Genomic DNA, 18,578 nt, shown 5'->3' with positions numbered 1-18,578 from the left:
CTGTGATAGGTTTCTGGTTTCCATAAGGGAATAGTAGGAGATAAGTTTGGAGAGGCAGGTTGAGGGTGTTGAATGGACCTTATCCTGAAGGCAGTGGGGAACCATTGAAGGTTGTAGAGCAGACAGTGAGGCATATGGAGTATTTTAAAAGATTAATGTGGTGGGGTTGGGAGTAAGGACAGCAGAAGGGGAGACCAGGAGGAAGCTCAACTGGGCTGTTCGGGGACAGAGAATAGAAAAGGCAGTTATGAGATCAAACATCCTATCCTTTGTATGTTTTTTTTCCCCGTTCTTATACATACATTTGACACTCAGTAAATGCTGGGCACATTATTTGTGAGTTCCCAGCCGTTCTTTTCCGTACATGCTCAGGATGTAATTTTTCAGACTGATGGGTTCAGGAAATCCTAACAGAATTTTTTTTTTTTTCCCAAACTTTTTGGATGCTTGAATTTTGTTTCCAAATCTGACTAACATGAAGGAGAAGGGATGAATTTAGACTTGATAAAGTCATGTCTTATCTACTCTGTAAAACAGAGGTGAGGAGTATTTATTTTCTCACCCAAATATGGTTTCACCTGATTCAGGAAGGGTTCTGGCTTGTAAGTTGAAGGCAAATTGATTTAAATAGTGGGTATTTCACCGGCTTTGGTCTGTTTAAATACAAAGAAATCCTTTTTTCTCTCCTTCCTCCAAAACCGTGTCTCCATTTACAATTGCTGTCTTTACGGAGGATTTGCTAAGTGCCGGGCTCCGTGTGCCCTGCCGTACCTGCTTTTGTGTCATTGTTTCGGCTTGTAAGTGACCACCTAGGGTCATGAAGCTTGGAGGCCAAGCCAGGATTTGACTCCAGGGCATACTGCCTCCCACCTGTTCCCGTCATTCCAGCATCAGACTTAAGACTGGTAGAGACCTCCCCAGATACATTTGGGGCCTCTCTTCACAAGTTAACAATAAGGCCATGATGTCTTTTAATATGGATGAGGATTTATGATCTTCTCTTGACTGTCCAGTGAGTCCAGGATTTACATAGTAAAAGAGAGGCCCAGCATGGGTGTGTTTTAAACATGTCATCCAGGCTGATGTTCTAGTTCACTGGGCGCTGCTGTGCTGTTCTTGGTGGTTGAGTACAAACAGTTAACACTTGGGCTGGGCCTCAATGGAGAGGCGTTTTCTTGGCCATGGAAGCTATGATGACCCAGCTCAGTGGAAAGATGATTCTTCTACTAATGTAGGCAGACAAGAGGAAAAATACCAACTCCGGAGCTTTGGGTGGCTTTATGATCCTTCCAGGGGCTGAGTAAGGCTTCCCTGTTGCCTTGGCAACAACAGAATAAATCCCAGCGGATGAAGTTGCAGACCCCTGCATTCCTTTTTGGAACTGCTCCAGGTGGTTGGCTCACACCTGCTCCTCAGTCTGCGCCAGGGTGATGCATCCAGCAGGATGTGGTACTGGGAAGTAAGGCTCCTTTGCAGTCAGTGACTGAACGATCAATTATGGGGCTTCTTTCTTTTAATTGAAATGCTCCTTAGCCTCAGACCTGGCTCCGATTGTATGGGCGGCTTAAAACCCAATGTGTATAGTTGGTTAATAATGGTTTTCCTCTCTTATGATTGAGGATCTTCCTGGTGTTTTTAATACCAGCCAGGAGTGTAGGTCCCAAGGCCCTCTACAGCCCAATGGTAAACACAGGTGATGGGGCGAAATATTGTTATTAGCGATCATAAATATCTCTGGCTTCTCATTAACATGGAAGGCTGCTGAGTCTCATCCTGAGAGCTGGCTCAGGTCATGGGTGCCTCTGACATAAAACCCACTGGAATCTGATACTGTTCTTTCCGATCAAGATGCTCAGGGTTTAGCATTTCTTCAATCCAGCTCTGATAAACTGTTGCCTTCAGCTCCTGTTCTGTTTTTAATTTGACTGGAAAAGTTTTTGTTTGGTCTATTTAGTATAGTTGAAGGGTAAACGACATGTAAAGCACTAAGCTTATATAAAAGAAATGTTTTCCCAGCCACAGATTTACTACTCTGGTCCACAGGAGGAAGCTGGCCAAGCCAGCGGCTCTCTTCTCTTCCCTTCTCTCCCCGCCCCTCCCCTCCCCTCCCCTCCCCTCCTCGCCCCTTCTCCCCCCTCTCCCCTCCCTTCTTCTCTCTTCTCCCCCCCTTCCCCTCCTCTCTTCTCCCCTTCCCTCCCCTCCCTGCTCCTGCCCTCCTTGCCTCTCTCCCCTCCTCTCCTTTCCCCTCCCCTCTTCTCCCCTTCTTTCCCCTCCCTGCCCCTCCCCTCCTCGCCCCTCTCCCATCCCTTCCCCTTTCCTCTTTTCTCACCTCTCCTCTCTTCTCCCAATGTGGGCTCAAGTCACTGGGCCAGTCCTAGGGATCACTGTATTGACAGGGCTAAAGCACTTCTGGTTTACGGTAAAACCCAGCCTTGGGAGCATTGTCCGTCACTTCACAAGGTCTTCCTTGTATAAGGCTCCATGTAGTGGACTTATTTTGGAATTTTCTGTCAGGCTGTCCTTTTTGAAGAATTGAAGGAAGCCTCGCATGCCTGCTAAAAGGCCTGGTTTGCGAAAGAGTAAGAAAAAATGGACAGCCCCGTCACAGTAACTGTTAAGTTTTATGGTTGCACATTTGTTCCTTCCTGTTCTTCACTCTGATTTATTTTGCACTTCCATTTTAATAGCCATCTTTTGAAGGGATGTAGGGGAGTATAAATAATGACTTTTTGTTTTGTTTTGTTTTGTTTGGGATTTTTTGGGAGCATCACCATTTGCCTGGGGCTCTCCAAGGAGATCTTTTTTTTAGCAATGAGATTTTTTTTTTTAAGATTTTATTTATTTATTTGTTAGAGAGAGAGAGCACAAGCAGGGGGAGCGGCAGGCAGAAGGAGAAGCAGACTCTCTGCTGAGCAGGGAGCCCAACATGGAGCTCGATCCCAGGACCGCAGGATCATGACCTGAGCTGAAGGCAGCCGCTTAACTGACTGAGCCACCCAGGTGCCCCTCCAGGGAGGTTTTGAACCTGAGGAGACCTCTGGGATGCTGCCCCCCTGAGCCCTCCTGTGCACTGGGAGGCCCGTGTCCTGGCAGGACCCAGATTTTCCAGTCAGTGGCACTGAGGGAGCTAGACTTGGCCACTGGTTGCTGCTTGGAGTCACAGGGATTTTCCTGAACTCCCGTCTGGGCCCAGCGCTGCATGGCCCCTTGGTGGTCCCGGAGCCCCTCCCTGCAGCTTGTCTGCCTCACTCCACTGTGGAAGTCCCCGCCCAAACGCTCTCGCCTTGTACGATTTGCCCTTCACTGAGAGACCTGGGTTTTCCACGTTTGCCGAGAGGGAGAAAAGGAGTGAATGATTTTCAGCCAGAAAGCCTGGGCTAGAATCCCAAAGCTGCTTGCAACGTTCCTGAACCTCCCACCTGGAAAATGGGGTGATAACATCTGCTTCAGAGAGTGGCAGGAGGATTGATGGGCCCAGACGTGCCCAGGACACTCGCAGTCGCCCCGGGCATGTCACCCGGGGCTTTTGATTCTTGATGTTTCCCTCCTCAGTCCTCAGGCCTGGAGCACAGCTGCAGAAACCACCACCTGACCCCCTAAAAGCAGATGCCATATCCAGCTACAACCACACCCTTGTCTCCGCTCTGCCGGCCTTTTATTGTCTTTTGCTATTTTTCAGCCTAATGCCTCACAACAACTAAATTTTTAAATTTCTTTCTCTCTCTACAAGCCCACAGTTCTTCCTTATCCCCCACTTTTGGAAAAATAATTTCCCTTCCCTTCCCTTCGCCCCTTTCCCTCCCTCCCATGCCTCTGAGCTACAGGAGCCTGCCTCCCTTAAGTCCTGCATTATGCTGTCTCTCAGAGGCTCAGAGAAAGTTCTCTCCCACTCCATGCTGCCCCCGGCACCGGGCCTACATCCTGTCCCTCCCCATACACAGTCTCCCTGTTCAACTCCCTTCTCGTTACTGTCCAGCGTCTGTAACTTTTCCCTTCTCCGTGATTCTCACCTCGCCTGCTAATAGGTGTGGGGCGCCTCTATTACAGCCCTCTTTGGGGCCCTCACATCCCCAGCCCTCCAGTTGTAGCTGTCATCTCGTCACCGCTGGAGTTTGAGGAAAGGCGTTTTCCCACCTCTTCGTGCCCGGCACCTTCCCAGTTTCTGCACTTGGGTTCCCCTCTCTGCCGAGCCTTCCAGAGCCGACTTCTTGTCCAGCTCAGGTGCTTTTCCCCAGGCTTCCTTCTGCCTGACCTTCCTCAGTCCTCACCCTTCTTGGCTTACGGGACAGGGCAGTATCCTGGTTTCGTCCCAGTCTCCCCTAGGGGGAGTGCTCCGCAGGGCACAGTTCTGGGACCTCCTCATTCTTCATACAGTTCTCCTTGGGGAGCTCATCAGGCCCGTGGCTTCAGCTGGTGCCATCCCACCTCTGCACCTGTCTGCAGCCTCTCCTGGACTCTAGGGGTAGATGGGGCTGGTACAGGACCTACCTCCTCCGGGGGGGTGGGGGATGGAGGACTAAAGGAGCAGCACTGTAAAAATGCTTAAGACTTCCTTCAGTAAGTGCAATCCAAGCTCTCTGGTCACCATGTAGTAACAGGCCCCATGGGACTGCTCCCTGTCCCCTCTCTCTTAACCTGCCTGTCTCCTGCCCCTGCATGTCTAGTCCAGTGCTTTCTGTTTCTCAAGCACCCCATCTTCTTGCTTACCTCCCACTCTGACTCACTGGTGGCCCTGGTCTGGGAAGCTGTGTTCCATCTCCTGCCCCTTTCTCTACCCTCCCTGAGCCTGGCCTCTCAGGTGGGTCACAGCTGAGGGGCCCTTTCCCTGGCCCTCTATGCCTGGGCTGTGACCACTGCCATGCGCCACACATATGGGACTTACTCGTTTGTCCCCCCACGAGGCTACAGTTAGGGCAGGTCCCGTGTTGGTCTTTGTCAGTGTCCTAGGGCTGCTAACGTCGAAGGAGCGAACCTATCCTGTCACCTATCCCATCATTCCAAGACCAGCTGTCCCCCAGCACGCAAGTACGTTCATGTCCTTTCTGGGGACACTCCTCAGTGTCTGGAGAGATGGGGCGGCTACTCTGGCCGGAGGATGGGGGCAGGGGCCTCTGGCTTCCTCGCGGGGAGAGCCACACTGCACCCACAGAATGTGCTTTCACTGTGTGACCGGCCACCTCGAAGGGCCTTCACAGGCTATCTCGTTCAAGTGCCTTGTGTTAGAAATGAGTCTGCATCCGGAGGTGAGGTGGCTGAGGTCACACACAAGTGAACTCGGAGCCAGAGGAGAAGCCAGGCCTCCGCTGCTTGGCTGTGGAATGACTTCCCATCACAGTGACAGTTTAACCGTGTTCTGGTGAACAGAACACTCTCCCCCGGGAGGCACATGGCAGTCCCGTGGCCCAGCCGTGCTGACGTCCTCCGTGCTCCGTGTGCTGCGTCGGCCGGTTTGGAGGCCGTGCTCAGAGTGGGGCTGTGAGCCCGCATTCGTTAGCTGTGGACTTTGTGCTCATGTGGCAGTTACAGGAATATTCCAGCACCTCTGTAACAGGGGATTCTCGAGGGCTCTGGGGCCAGGCGGGGTGGGAGCCGGGCCACGGACGGAATTCTCCCTGCTCTGCTGGCTGACCCTTAGCATTGCTGGCACTTTTTTCCCTGCAGCGTACAAGGGTGCCCTAAGGAGATTGCCTTCTTCCCAGGTCTTGGTTTTTACATGACCGCTGTATTTGAACCCTAGATCCGTGTGAGGCCTTTGCACTAAGTTGGTCCAGAATGCCAGGGCAGGCGGAGTAGCGGGCTGTGAGTAGGCTTGGCCTGGGTTCTAGTTCTGCTCTCTCTCGTCACATGTATCCCTGCCCTGGGCGTCAGTGTCCCCTGCTGTAGAATTCTGAATTCCCTTGACTTAGAAGCCTGCTGGCCAGAAATGCAAAAATGTCAGCGTTTTTTTTGTTTTGACCACACAGATACTCCCTCACTTGTGGGCAGAGTCTCAGCCTCTCCAGGTCCAGGTCCTGCCCATCACCAGCCTCATTCCTCAGCCCTCCCTGTCACCCACTCTGGGCCACCCACACCACGCTGCTTGTCATTCCCTGCATGCACTGTGGCAGGGACAGCGGGAGATGGGAGCAGATGCAAGCCTGTCCCAGCGTTTCCTCTTATTATCCCTGGCTCACCCCGCAAGGTCTTGCTCTCCAGGCAGAGGGTGGGGGAGGGGTGGGCTTTCCCTTTACTCAGGTGCTTGTGCAGGTGGTGAAAATGCAAGTGGAGACCAGGCCAGTGAGACTGTTACAGGTGTACCCCGGGCATCCAGGGACTCGTGGGTGCACCTCTTACCCAGGCTGAACCTTATGAAGGAAGGGGTGGTTTATTTTACTGCTTCACGCGGTCAGTTCTCCCGGCTTCTTCAGGCTGCCCTCTGCTGGACAGTCCTGGGAACAGGGTCTGGGGTTCATGTCACTGCTGCTGAAAACCCGCTGGGGATTGGGGAACAGAGGCAGGCTATGGGATTTCTCTCTGGGTACTGCTCCACCAGGCTCATTTCCTATTTTTTTTTTTTAAAGATTTTATTTATTTATTTGACAGAGACACAGCGAGAGAGGGAATACAAGCAGGGGGAGTGGGAGAGGGAGAAGCAGGCTTCCCACAGAGCAGGGAGCCCGATGTGGGACTTAATCCCAGGACCCTGGGATCATGACCTGAGCCGAAGGCAGACGCTTAATGACTGAGCCACCCAGGCACCCCAAGGCTCATTTCCTATTAACATAGACGAAATCCTCAGTAACGTTTAGCCTTTGCCAGGTCACCAAGAGCTGCCCAGTGTTCTTGCTGACTTTTGTTTCTGGTACATGAAGGGAGAAATCTAGCAGCGTCTGAAATATGCTAAGTGTAGAAGCCTTTCCCAAAGTTTGAACTTACCCTGCAGCAGTCAGGAACTCAGATGAGTGCTCGCTCCCCCTCTTACTAGTTGTGTAGATCTCGGGCAAGTTGGATCACTGAATCATCCCTGGACGAATGATGCCCGGATGCTCAGTTTTAGCATTGGAAGTCCTGTGCCCCGAGAACATCCTCCGAGTTGGGCGAGGTGGCCGGGATGGTTGAGCACCATGCAAGTTGATGAGCTTCTCTACACCCCAGTGCCCTCTGCAGAGATAGGATTACCTACTTCCTGGGGTTGTTGTGGGGACAGTAATAGTGCTTGTGGAGTGCTAAGCAGGTGATTCCGTTTTCTGGAGCTGCTGTAACAAAGTGCCACGAATGGGGTGGCCTAGGACAGAAATTTATTATCTCATAACTCTGGAGCCCGAAAGTCTGAAATCAAAGTATCAGCAGAGCCTTGCTCTCTTTGGACCTGTAGGAGAAATCTCTGTTGCTTCTTCCGGGCTTCGGGCAGCTTTCTGGCTCTTCGGCATTCCCTGACCATAGATGCCTTCCTCCAGTCCTCTGTCCTCACGTGGCATTGTCTCTGTGTGTCTCTTCACGTGGCTGTCTTTTCTGGCTGCATGTCTGTCCCAGAGTCCAAATTTCCCCTTTTTATAAGGCCACCAGTCATATTGGATTAGGGCCTACCCTAATGACCTCATTTGAGCTTGGTTACCTCTGTAAAAACCCTATTTCCAAATAAGGTCATATGTTAGGTACCAGGAGGTAGGACTTCAGTGTATCTTTTGGGGGGGCCAGCCATTCAGCCCATAACAGCAGGGTTTGCTATGACCGTTACCGTCGTTTGTATCGTTGTCTTTGCAATCATCACGAAACCAAGAATATCTAAGAAACAGCTCCTGCCCCCAAGAGGAGATGGCATGATGAAGAGAAGCTGGCTTGGTGGTTGGAATTCGGTACCCAGGGACCGTATCAACACGAAGGATACAGAGACAGGTCCTCTAACTGCTGGGCTTTTGTTCTCCTTGGTGTAGATGGAGCAGATGAGGAGCGAGCTCCTGCAGGAGAGAGCTGTCAAGCAGGACTTGGAGTGTGACAAGATTTCTCTGGAGAGGCAGGTGAGGCTGGTCTTGGATTAGACCCCCTCGGTGGGGTCTCCTTTGCATGGCACCCCAAGAACTCTGGGGCCTAACTCACCTGAGAGGTGGAGGTGTTCTGAAGGCCTTTTCCAGAGAGGTTTTCCCAAGAATATTAAATCTGCTTGGAGGTTGAACAGCTAGGGAGGAGGAATTACGGGTGGCGTCTTCTAGATCCTAAGAGGGCTAAATTCTGACATAAAGGGAATGAAAAATGGGGGCCATGAGTTGCCAACAGAGCTTATTGGAATCGTTTCTTTTTTTTGTTTTGTTTTGTTTTGGAATCGTTTCTTTTACATGCTATTCATGTAAATTCTTCACTGAATATCCTATATGATCTTGGTGAAGGAACCTGTTTCTCCTGCCATCCCCACCTCCCCCCCCGTAGGTTTACACAAAAACAAGGCCATGCATGTTTGCCTGACATCCAGGAGTCCTACGACGGCCAAAGATTTCACTTGGGCTCAGGAGGGAATGTGGTAGAATCTCTTCTCAGCCTGCCAGGAGTGGAGTGCAAGGCCTTTCCCTAGAGACATGCCCGGCTTCCCCTGGTCCTCCAGGGCCATGCATCCCGTGTGCAGGGCGGGCTCATCGCAGTTGCTGACCACGTGCTGGCTCCACCCTGTACTCTGCCCTGCACAGAGCACGGCAGACGCACAACCCCTCACAGCATCCCTGTCTGATTCTAGAACAAGGACTTAAAGAGCCGGATTATCCACCTGGAAGGCTCCTACAGGTCCAGCAAAGAGGGGCTGGTGGTGCAGTTGGAGGCCAGGATCGCTGAGCTGGAGGACCGTCTGGAGAGCGAGGAGAGGTGAGCCCGGCCAGCCGAGGTGCGGAGGCCCGGTCAGCAGTGGTGTCCACACTGCAGAGCACGTTCCCATTTGTGCCTCTTCCTGTCCTTATGAGCCTTCCTGTGAGGAAGGTGGAGCAAGTACAATAGGCGAGAAAAGCAAGACCGGTGCCAGTAAGTACTGGGGAAGGTAGCCGGGCTGAATATTGGCCAGCGGATATAGCGCAGGCGTCCCAGGCCTGAGCCCACAGCTTCCGCGCTGCGCTGGCTGCTCCTTTCCACCCCTCGGTATGACAGGCTGCCTCATCAGCTACTGAGTTGGAGCTGGGTTAGAGGCAGGGGGTCCACTCTACCCCAGGGGCCAGAGGTATTGGAGGTATTCTGGCTCAGAAATGGGCAGGACCCCCACAGTGGGTGGAAGACGCTTGGGATCAGAGGGCCTCCCTCCTTTCCAGGAGATTCTCTGCATCTGGCTCCAAGATCATAGCCCGAGGGCCAGCCAGCACCCAGTTGAGCCTGACTGGCCTCCGTTCTTACTCTTGGCCCCTCAGGGGTGAGGTGTGCGTGCATGTAGCACTGTACATTATCCGTTCCTAGTAGCACTTTGGGGCTGGGCTGGAGCAGCCTGGAGTGGACCCACGCCGCTCATACTCGGGCAGTCGGGGGCCCTCTGCCTTACAAAGTAAAGCTTGGGACTGGAAGAACGCAGGGCAGCTCCATTCCCAGCTCTGCCTGTCGCTGGCTCTGCGGCCTCGGGCAAGTCGCTCCCCTTCATGGAGCCCCCGTTTCTTCCCGGACTGACCGCTGCGTGTCTCCGACCCTAAGCCACGAGCTGACCAGGCCGCTTGGCTGGAGCTTCGTTGCCTCCACAGCCTGGCCAGGGCCTCCTGTGGGGCTGGATGAGAGGGTCCTCGGTTCTCTTCCCCCTGCCCTTCTAGGGACCGGGCCAGCCTCCAGCTCAGCAACCGCCGGCTGGAGCGGAAGGTGAAGGAGCTGGTGATGCAGGTGGATGATGAGCACCTGTCGCTGACTGATCAGAAGGACCAGGTGAGGGACCCTTATTCTCAGATTTTTCCGCCCCAGGCGGGCGGGTGATAGAGTTGTAGAGACTGAGTCCTGTCTTCCCCTCTCCCCAGGTACATTGTAGAACAATGGGGCCTTTCTCGCCTACTTTAGCAGGGGGTTCAGCAACCCTCAGCCCCGGAGCTGAGACCGGTTGCTCCCTTTGCCACCTCTTGGTCGCCTGGGGAGGACGGCGGCTGGACTGCAGGCCTCTCTGTGCTGGACTCTTCTCCATCCCCGCTGGGCTGGGTGACCAGCCGGCGTTCAACCTGCCTTCTCTCCCAATGCAGCTGAGCTTGCGCTTGAAAGCCATGAAGCGGCAAGTGGAGGAGGCCGAGGAGGAGATCGACAGACTAGAAAGTTCTAAAAAGAAGCTGCAGAGGGAGTTGGAGGAGCAGATGGACGTGAACGAGCAGCTGCAGGGACAGCTCAATGCCATGAAGAAGGACCTAAGGTGGGTGAGCGTGGCGGCCCCGCAGGGACCGTGATCCCCCTGACACTTGAGGAGAGCTCGCCACTGTCAGGGCATGCTTAGTGCTGGTGTCTGGCCAGTTCCTTGTTGTCGCCTCTCGGGGTTATCCCATCCTAGAGTCGAGAGTGGCCACATCCACTTCGGCCACCCCACATGTGTCATCCCCATACCAGTCCCCTGCTGTCAGCCAGACAGATTCCATCCCTCTTGTCCATAAGGGGAAACTGAGGCTCAGAGCAGGAGACCTAGCTCATACCACCCTGGAGGGGGCAGCCTCTAGACCAGCCCTTAGGAGTCCTGCTTTTAGGGAGAAATAAGATAAGGTTTGGCTTCATATCCCCATGAAGACTAGACTCTCTTGGGCCTGGTCTCAGGAGAGAGCTGCCTCTAAAGCCCCCCTGCCGTGACTGGAAGGGGCCTGGGGTGGGGGTCACTTTCCCTGCCCCAGGGTCACTGGGGTACAGGGTGAGATTAAGTTCATGCTCATCCATAGAGCTGAGCCTTTCTCAGAGGCTGACTATGCAGGCAGCCCAGGTGGTTCTCTTGTAAATGGACAGAAGACCCCAGCCCGGTGAGAATCCTATAAATAGGGCCTGTCTATTAAGAGCCTGGCCCCAGGGCTGGCATTAGGGTGCACCATTTAAGGCGGCAACAAAAATCTTAGTAATCAAGATAGATAATTCATGCGCTGTTCTATAAAGTGAATGCAAACAACCCATGGTAAACAAGATATCAAAATTTTTAATTAAGATGGGATCAATAACAGCACCCTGACGAGACATATCGTAGCTTGAGGCGAAAGGAAAAATCAGCCCTACTGAACTTGTCCCAGCCCCGTCCAGCCCTTCCTGGCAACATCGGCCGCCTGCAGGCAGTTTGCTCCCTGTTGCTGAAGGAACTGTCAGGTGCAGACCGGTTCATGTGCTTCCGTGGCAGCCAGAGGGGTGGAGACATGGGAACCCCAGACCCTTCCTTCATCCCCGATCAGAGACAAACTGCAGCCCAGGGCCGGGACACATGCCCCCTGTTATTTTGGCAGACTTAAGAAGCTGCCGAGCAAGGTGCTGGACGACACGGACGATGATGACCTCAGTACGGACGGGGGGAGCCTCCATGAGGTGCCGCTGAGCCACAGCTTCCCCAAGGACAGCGCCGCCACCAGCCAGATGTGAGGCCCCTTCTGGGGCTGCGGCGGCCCGTCATGCCTGGCAGGGCCCGGCAGCCAGCCACCCGCAGCGGAGAGCAGGAGAGGCAGCGTCTATGCGGAGCCGAGACCCAAGACCCGTGCACCTCCTCCTCACAGAACAGGCCGACTCCTCCACGTTGCATTCCTCCCGGGGTCTCTGAGTTGGTAGCGCACCTCTCCTCGCTCGGACAGGTAGCAGTTTAAAGGTTGGCGCCTGAGGCATAGGAACCAGCACTCACTGTGGGTTTGGAGGCTCTATTTCAGCGGGAGGAAGCTCGGATTCTGCATAGCTGTCTGCCGCACTGTTCGCAACGGTGCTCCTGCGCCCTCCTCCCTCCCTGGCCAAGGAGAAGGGTCCAAAGGCTACTAGTTGTTATTTAATAGCCATTGTGCGGGGGAGGAGATGATGCCGTAGACTGTACATATTTGAATCCAGATTCTCCTGGGCTGCAGCTGTTCCACTGTGGAATGTTACAGAAGCTTGTAGGATGGCTTGTTCGTAAACTCCACACATCTGTCTTATTATTTTTTAAAACATGGAGCTACGAGGTTTTAAGGATGAAGACATAGAGATGAGAGAGAGAGGGTAGAATACAGACTACTTTTGACATCAGAGTTGGAAAAGAGGAATTGTCGTGGTGAAAAGGGACAGTTAATCCCGAGAAGAGAAATTCAAGTGGTCTTGGTGAACAACTTACGGAGGGAGAGAAAGTCAGAAGGTCATGGGTATCTGTGGCCCTGCCTACTTATTTTATCTAGAATGTTGTTACAATTTCTGAACCATGCTGAGACCAATTCCCAGTCACCAACTGCAATTTCATTTCCACAGTTGGGGTGGGGAGACTCGTAAATAAGGTTTTCGACGAATCATGTGGTTTCTGGAGGGTTGGGGTCCTCCTGTCGTTTCTTACTGGTCCTTTCCTCTTGTCCACCCACGTCAGGCCTCCAGGTAGCCTCCTCTGGCCGATGGTTGCTGGGTAGGGAATGGGAGGGTGTGAGGAAGAGGCAGGCGGTGTCCAGGAAGGTCATGGGGGGAGGGAGGAGAGGGGGTAAGCGGGCCCGTGTGTGTGGGGAGGAAGGAAGAGGGAAGTTCGTGAAAGCTGGGGGATGTGTAGACAAGGGGTATGTTGAGCCGGATCTCGAGTTTATGTCAGGAAAGTGAGGGGAAAAAAGTCAGGAGGTGCAGACTGGAAGGCTCCTTCTGGCTTCCTGGGACGGAGGGACATGGGCCGGCACCAGGCACGAAGGATGCGGAATTGGGTGAGGTCACATTGCTGGGGCAGCATTACAGGGAATGTGGAATTGGGAACTTGCAGTCTTGTAGTATCCCAGTACTTCCTCCTGGCCTTCCTGGTGTCACCTCCCACTGCCACTGGTCCCATGGATGCCCAGAGGCCCTGTCCAGGCACAGCCGGGCCCCCACAGGTCAGGGCCAGGGTGTAGAGCAGGCAGCTCAGTAGGGCCACGGCCAGGGAGAGAACCTCGTAGGATGTGTCTATATACGGGGGCGGAGAGGATCGTGTTCAGTTGGGTTGGCAGTATCCCCAGGTATCCTAAGAGACGGGGAGCCCGTGGACCAGAGAACTCCATGACAGTTACCGTGAGGAGCAGGGAGCTTCAGTGCCCTAGCTACACCAGGGCTCAGAGCCCACTGAACAGGATTCAGAGTGATCAGCCTGCTTTTAGGGCAGGTGTCACCCCACCCCTGCCTCCCTAACAGGTGAGGCTCCTGGAGGCAGGACAGCCCCACCTCTGCTGGCTTGGAGTGGTTCTCACCTCTGCTTACTCATCTGAGGTGCAGAGAGATTGCTCCCTTTCGCCATTCATTCATTGAGCCAATATTGATTGGGCGTCCACCATGTGTCAGACACAGTCCTTGACCCTGGGAATGCAGCAGTGAATGAAACAGACCCAAATGCCCTCCTAGAGTGCAGGACAGTAGTCCTACAAACGGACACCGAGGCCTAGCCCCTCCGTACCCAGCCCTGGAGCGCCTCTGTCCTCTTGGGGACACAACAAGCCTGATTCACTGGAATTCCCCGGGGGTTCTCCGACCCTCACTATATTTCTGATTTCCCTGCTGCTTCCACTCACTGTCATTAGCTATATGCCAAGCAGTCTGCCCACAAATGCCTCAGCCCGCTCATAACTGCAGGTGGAACAGGAGAAGGTCAGAGGTGCAAGAACTTGGCGGAGGGATGGGGTGGGGCGAGTGTCTATCTGGGGTTTGTGAGAAAGTCACTGTTCCTGGCAGTTCCTCGTGGTCACCAGGAGGCTGGCTGCAAGAGGCGAAAGTGCCCATGGAAAGAGAAAAGAGATCCCTGTTCAGAGGGTTGCATCCTCACGGTAAAAGATGGGCCGTTGTAAATGTTAACAAAGGCATCAGCCTACACGGGCTTGGTGCTGGAGGTGAGGCGTGCGGGGTAGCAGGGTGGGAAGAACATCGGACTGGGCCTTGAGAGATGTTTTCAAGTCCTCACTCTTCTTGCCCTGGTGACCTTGACGGGGGTGACCTTGATGGGGGGCGGGGCGTGTGCTCTCAGAGCGCAAGATTGCCTGGAATACAATGAGGACCATGGCTCAAGGTCCTTTCCAGCTCTGACATGCTATCATTCTTTGATTTTATTATATACTCATTTTCTTTCCTGTTTATTATTTTAAGAACTAACCCTACTCAAGAATATTTAGCTAGCTTAAAAAAAAAAGAAAATATTTTATTTAATAAACCAATATGTGGCCTAATGCAATGCTGAGGAGACAATCATCGTATATCTTTATAATTTTTTTTTTTCCTTCTTCGGAGTGTCCTTTGACAAATGCAAGAAGCTTTATTCTGTTGTGCTTCAGCTTTGGGGATGTTTGATTGCTTTGGTTTGTCATGGGGAAGAGATGTTGTGGGCAGCTACCTCCATGTACGTGAACTGGATAAAGCAGGATTGCCTTTCAATAAATGTGTCATCCGACAGGAATCTTGACTCTGCCATTATTTTAACTCCCTTGTTTTCTCCAGAGCTTGGTTCCATGTCCACCAAGAAACAGCCAAGGTGAATGGCTGGAGGCTGCTTGAGGAAGTGGAACGCGGTGACCTTTCATGCCCAGAACCAGTTTCTGAAATTAGAAGGATGGGAGCGGGTCCGTGGTAAACACTGGGAGAATTAATATGCCTGCAGATGGTGATGTTCTGAGAAATCCAGCCTGCCCATTTGCAGAAAAAGGCAACATGGGAAGTGCGTTCATAATTGAGGATAAACAGACACGCCCTGTTTATTCCTTGTTCCTAAACTAAAATGTGTTCTCCTACCATCAGAGTTGACACATGATCTCTCTTGATTGATAGCAGGCTGACAGCAAGTACCAGGGTCCCCATTTTACAGGAAAGGGCTCCTTCTCCACAAAGGGACCTACATAGCTGGTTCTTCGTCCTCAGATGAAGTCTCTGCCCTGTCCTCTGGAGGCCGATCCCTGCCGGCCCTGGGGTCCCTCCATGACCTATGGCTGCTCTGTTGGGGGTCAGCCAGGAGCAGCAGGTAGGGGTTGGATATTTCTCTGTTATCATTCTCTGCTTCGTGCAACATTTTTGGCGGTGGCTCCTATGGGGGGACGGGGTTCCGTCGTGACTCCAGCTCCCACAGGACTTGGGTGACCCTACCTCCCCCTTGTGCCTCTGGTCCTAAAGGTGGTCCTGGCTTCCTGTTGCTGTTCCTCTGGGTCCCTCAGCGGCCCTGGCAGGTTCCCACAACACTGCCTACCCTCCTGTGTGGCTTTTCACTAAACTCTTTGGGCCCCTGCAAGGGGATGCTGTTTACTGCCCTGAGCTCTACCCACTGCCCCTTCGATGCCCCCAGCAATGTAAACATCCTGCCCATCCAGCTATGCTGCAGCCCTAGGCTCCTCTTATTCTGACTAAAGGGAGCATCTCAGATATAAATGAGATTTTCTTTTTTTTTTTTTTAAAGATTTTATTTATTTGACAGAGAGAGACAGTGAGAGAGGGAACACAAGCAGGGGGAGAGGGAGAGGGAGAAGCAGGCTTCCCGCCGAGCTGGGAGCCCAATGTGGGGCTCGATCCCAGGACACTGGGATCATGACCTGAGCCGAAGGCAGACACTTATCGACTGAGCCACCCAGGCGCCCCATAAATGAGATTTTCTAATTTTAATAAGTCATCAAAGGCTTTGCATAAATGCTGTTTACTTTCTTCTTTAAGGTCAGGTTTATTGAGGTATCATTTTATCATTTCTAATAAAAGGTGCCCTCTTTGGTATTATCTCCTTTTGAAACTATATTTAGGCCCCTTTTCCTTGGTTCCCCCCGCCAGGGTCCTCTTGGTGGGGCTAGGAGACCCAAGGGGAGCCCAGAGCTAAAGGGAAAAGTCCTTCCAGGTCTGTGGCACCCTTGTCTGCATTCTTGACATTCCTTCCTTGAATTTGTTGATAGCAGCTGTGATCCTGTCTTTGTTGCTAGACAGTCATTAACCAGAAAGTTTTCTAAATTTTCACATGGCAGGGGGAAATGACCTGACAGCCAGTTCCTGTCAGGGGCTGAACAACCCCACAGGCAGGTGGGGTGCCAGGCTCTGCCGAGGGATCCGCATGCCTTCACGGTGCTCTCAGACCAAAATGCTGAAAATCACCGCAGGCATTCATGCCTTTCGCTGTGAGGAAAGCGAGGTTTGAGCGTGTGCCCCTTACCAGCGGTCCCAAAAGACACTCAACAATACTGCCTATTGTGCGGGGGATGTTTGCAAGTTTCCCACCGCACGGAATCCCACCTGCTCTCACGGCAGATTGTCAGTGACTCCTTGGGGGTGGGGAGCATGATTCCAGAGATCTTCTGGGTGAACAGAATTAAACAATTTCATGAGAAAGGCAGAAATTTCAGCAGGTAAGGAATCGGAGGCTGTAAGTCACATCTGGAGTGGGGACCCCCCTGGCAGTAGTACCTACCACCCCGGGCCAGGTGCTGTAGCAGATGCAAGGTTTAAGCCACAGTCTGGCACCTGTAGGAGCTTACAGTGCAATTATCAAAATGGGGATTATTAAACTAAGTGGAAATTAGATTTAAGTATTAAGTCTTTCCTATGTTTATGGCATGCCAAATTTGTCTTTTTTTCCCATTTATAGTCCCTGACCTTCCCCAGGGCACATGGTTGGAGGTGGAGGTGCAGGACCAGAGTCTGGGTCTGGTTCTGGGGCTCACACTCTGCTCCCAGGAAGCTCTGCTGCCCCTCCCCCCACACTCACCGCCCTGGAGGACAGAGGTCTTTCATCTGATCCCGAATTAGAGACCCCTCAGACCTCCTGATCTTTCCTCTTTCAGATCCCCCTCAGGTGTGAGTTTCTATGCAGCTCAACCACCTTTGCCTGCCCCCACTCAGCGCTGCAATCACAGGCAGGTGGAAATCAAATTAGCCTTTGAAGCCACAGAGCTCATGATCAAGGTGAGTCACAGATTTTTAGCTGCTCATCTAACCCAACCGTCTCTGGTTCCACTTGCTGCTGGATCTCTCATGTTACCTTCAACGACCTCTTGGTGCTGTGCTCGCCTTTCCTGTCTGGGGTGGGATGGCTGCTCAAGGTGGTCGCTGGGCCTTGCCACTATCTCGTTGCATGGAAGGTGGTCTTTCAGAAACATCAGCAAGTCCTGGAATTTGGATGGTTCCCAGGGAACATTCATCTTCCCAACCCCAGACTACTCTCTGGTGAGCTCCTTCTAGAGCCGTATATAACAATACTCTTCATTGTGTAGTGTCCCTTTCATGTTAGTTTTACATTCAAAACTGCACTTGCGATCTGAAATCAGCAGATTGTTCTCAACAGAACACTCTCCACTGAGGTCACTAAGAAAACCCCTCACCCCAGAATCGCTCATTGAAGATTACCAGGTCGTTGGGCTGGAGTCTGAAACTCCTGGGCTTGATAGTGGGCTGCCTTCCCGGAGGTGACAGCATAGTTTCTGCGAGCGTGGGAGGAGCGGTCCCAGTGGGAATGGGCTCTGGATCCTTACAAGTGGACGGAGGCCACCTTGTGTCTAGGGAAGGGGGGCGTCTGCTGATCACAGCCAGCTTTAGGACTTAGAGCTGTGTGCAGAAGCTCATCTCGAAGGTAAGGGGGCCCTCCGCCCCAGTCATTCCCAGCAGTAGCAGGGCTCCAGCTGGGGAAGCTAGACTCCCGGTCTCCGTAACTCAGTGTATGAGCTGGAGGCGGGGGTTGTGTGTGCGGGTCAGGGGAGCTGATAGGCTCCTGCCTCCCCATCCACACAGTGACAGAGAGCGTCCCTTCAGAACGCCACACAGGGACTCTACAAAGTCTAATCAGTTTTGCCCTGTGGGTGATTCTTTGTTTTTTGTTTTGTTTAAATTCCAGTATAGTTAGGGGCACCTGGCTGGCTCAGTTGGAAGAGCATTCGACTCTTGATCTCAGGGTCATGAGTACGAGCCCCACTTTGGATCTAGAGATTCCCTAAATAAATAAATAAACATAAAAAAAATCTTATGGAGAAAAATGATAGCATAAACTCCAATACAGGTGACAGTGTTATGTTAGTATCAGGTGTACAATATAGTAATTCAACAATTCTATACATTACTATTTATCATGGTAATTGTGCTCTTAATCCCCTTCACCTATTTTAACCATCCCCCTCCCCCCCATTGACCTCTCCTGGTAACTATCAGTTTGTTCTCTAGAGTTAAGACTCTGTTTTTAGGGGTGCCTGGGTGGCTCAGTCGTTAAGCGTCTGCCTTCGGCTCGGGTCATGATCCCGGGGTCCTGGGATCGAGCCCCGCATCGGGCTCCCTGCTCTGCGGGAGGCCTGCTTCTCCCTCTACCATCCCCCTGCTTGTGTTCCCTCTCCTGCTGTCTCTCTCTGTCAAATAAAATCTTTAAAAAAAAAAAAAAGAGTCTGTTTTTGGTTTGTCTCCTTTTTTCTTTGTTCATTTCTTTTGTTTCTTAAATTCCACGTATGAGTGAAATTGTATGGTATTTGTCTTTCCCTGAATGACTTATTTCGCTTAGTGTTATACTCTCTAGATTCATCCATGCTGTTGCA

The 18,578-nt window shown here is 52.4% G+C and overlaps 1 protein-coding gene across 4 annotated transcripts in view; it reads left to right on the top strand.

Annotated features, from left to right (window-relative positions):
- CGNL1 (cingulin like 1) overlaps positions 1-14,497 on the top strand; it is a 157,174-nt gene extending 142,677 nt beyond the window's left edge. For all 4 annotated transcript variants that reach the window (XM_078079283.1, XM_078079282.1, XM_036107017.2 and 1 more), the window contains 5 exons: positions 7,914-7,997; positions 8,705-8,829; positions 9,747-9,855; positions 10,161-10,324; positions 11,382-14,497. In XM_078079283.1, the coding sequence (XP_077935409.1) occupies positions 7,914-7,997; positions 8,705-8,829; positions 9,747-9,855; positions 10,161-10,324; positions 11,382-11,514 (615 nt within the window). In that variant the 3' untranslated portion in view covers positions 11,515-14,497. The remainder of the gene's footprint in view (positions 1-7,913; positions 7,998-8,704; positions 8,830-9,746; positions 9,856-10,160; positions 10,325-11,381) is intronic.
- Positions 14,498-18,578: the final 4,081 nt, after the last annotated feature.

The sequence above is a fragment of the Halichoerus grypus genome, chromosome 8 (genome assembly GCF_964656455.1).
Source record: "Halichoerus grypus chromosome 8, mHalGry1.hap1.1, whole genome shotgun sequence".
In the NCBI taxonomy this organism is placed as follows: domain Eukaryota; kingdom Metazoa; phylum Chordata; class Mammalia; order Carnivora; family Phocidae; genus Halichoerus; species Halichoerus grypus.
The sequence above is the reverse complement of the archived record's forward strand: the minus strand, read 5'-3'. Positions and strand labels throughout refer to the sequence as shown.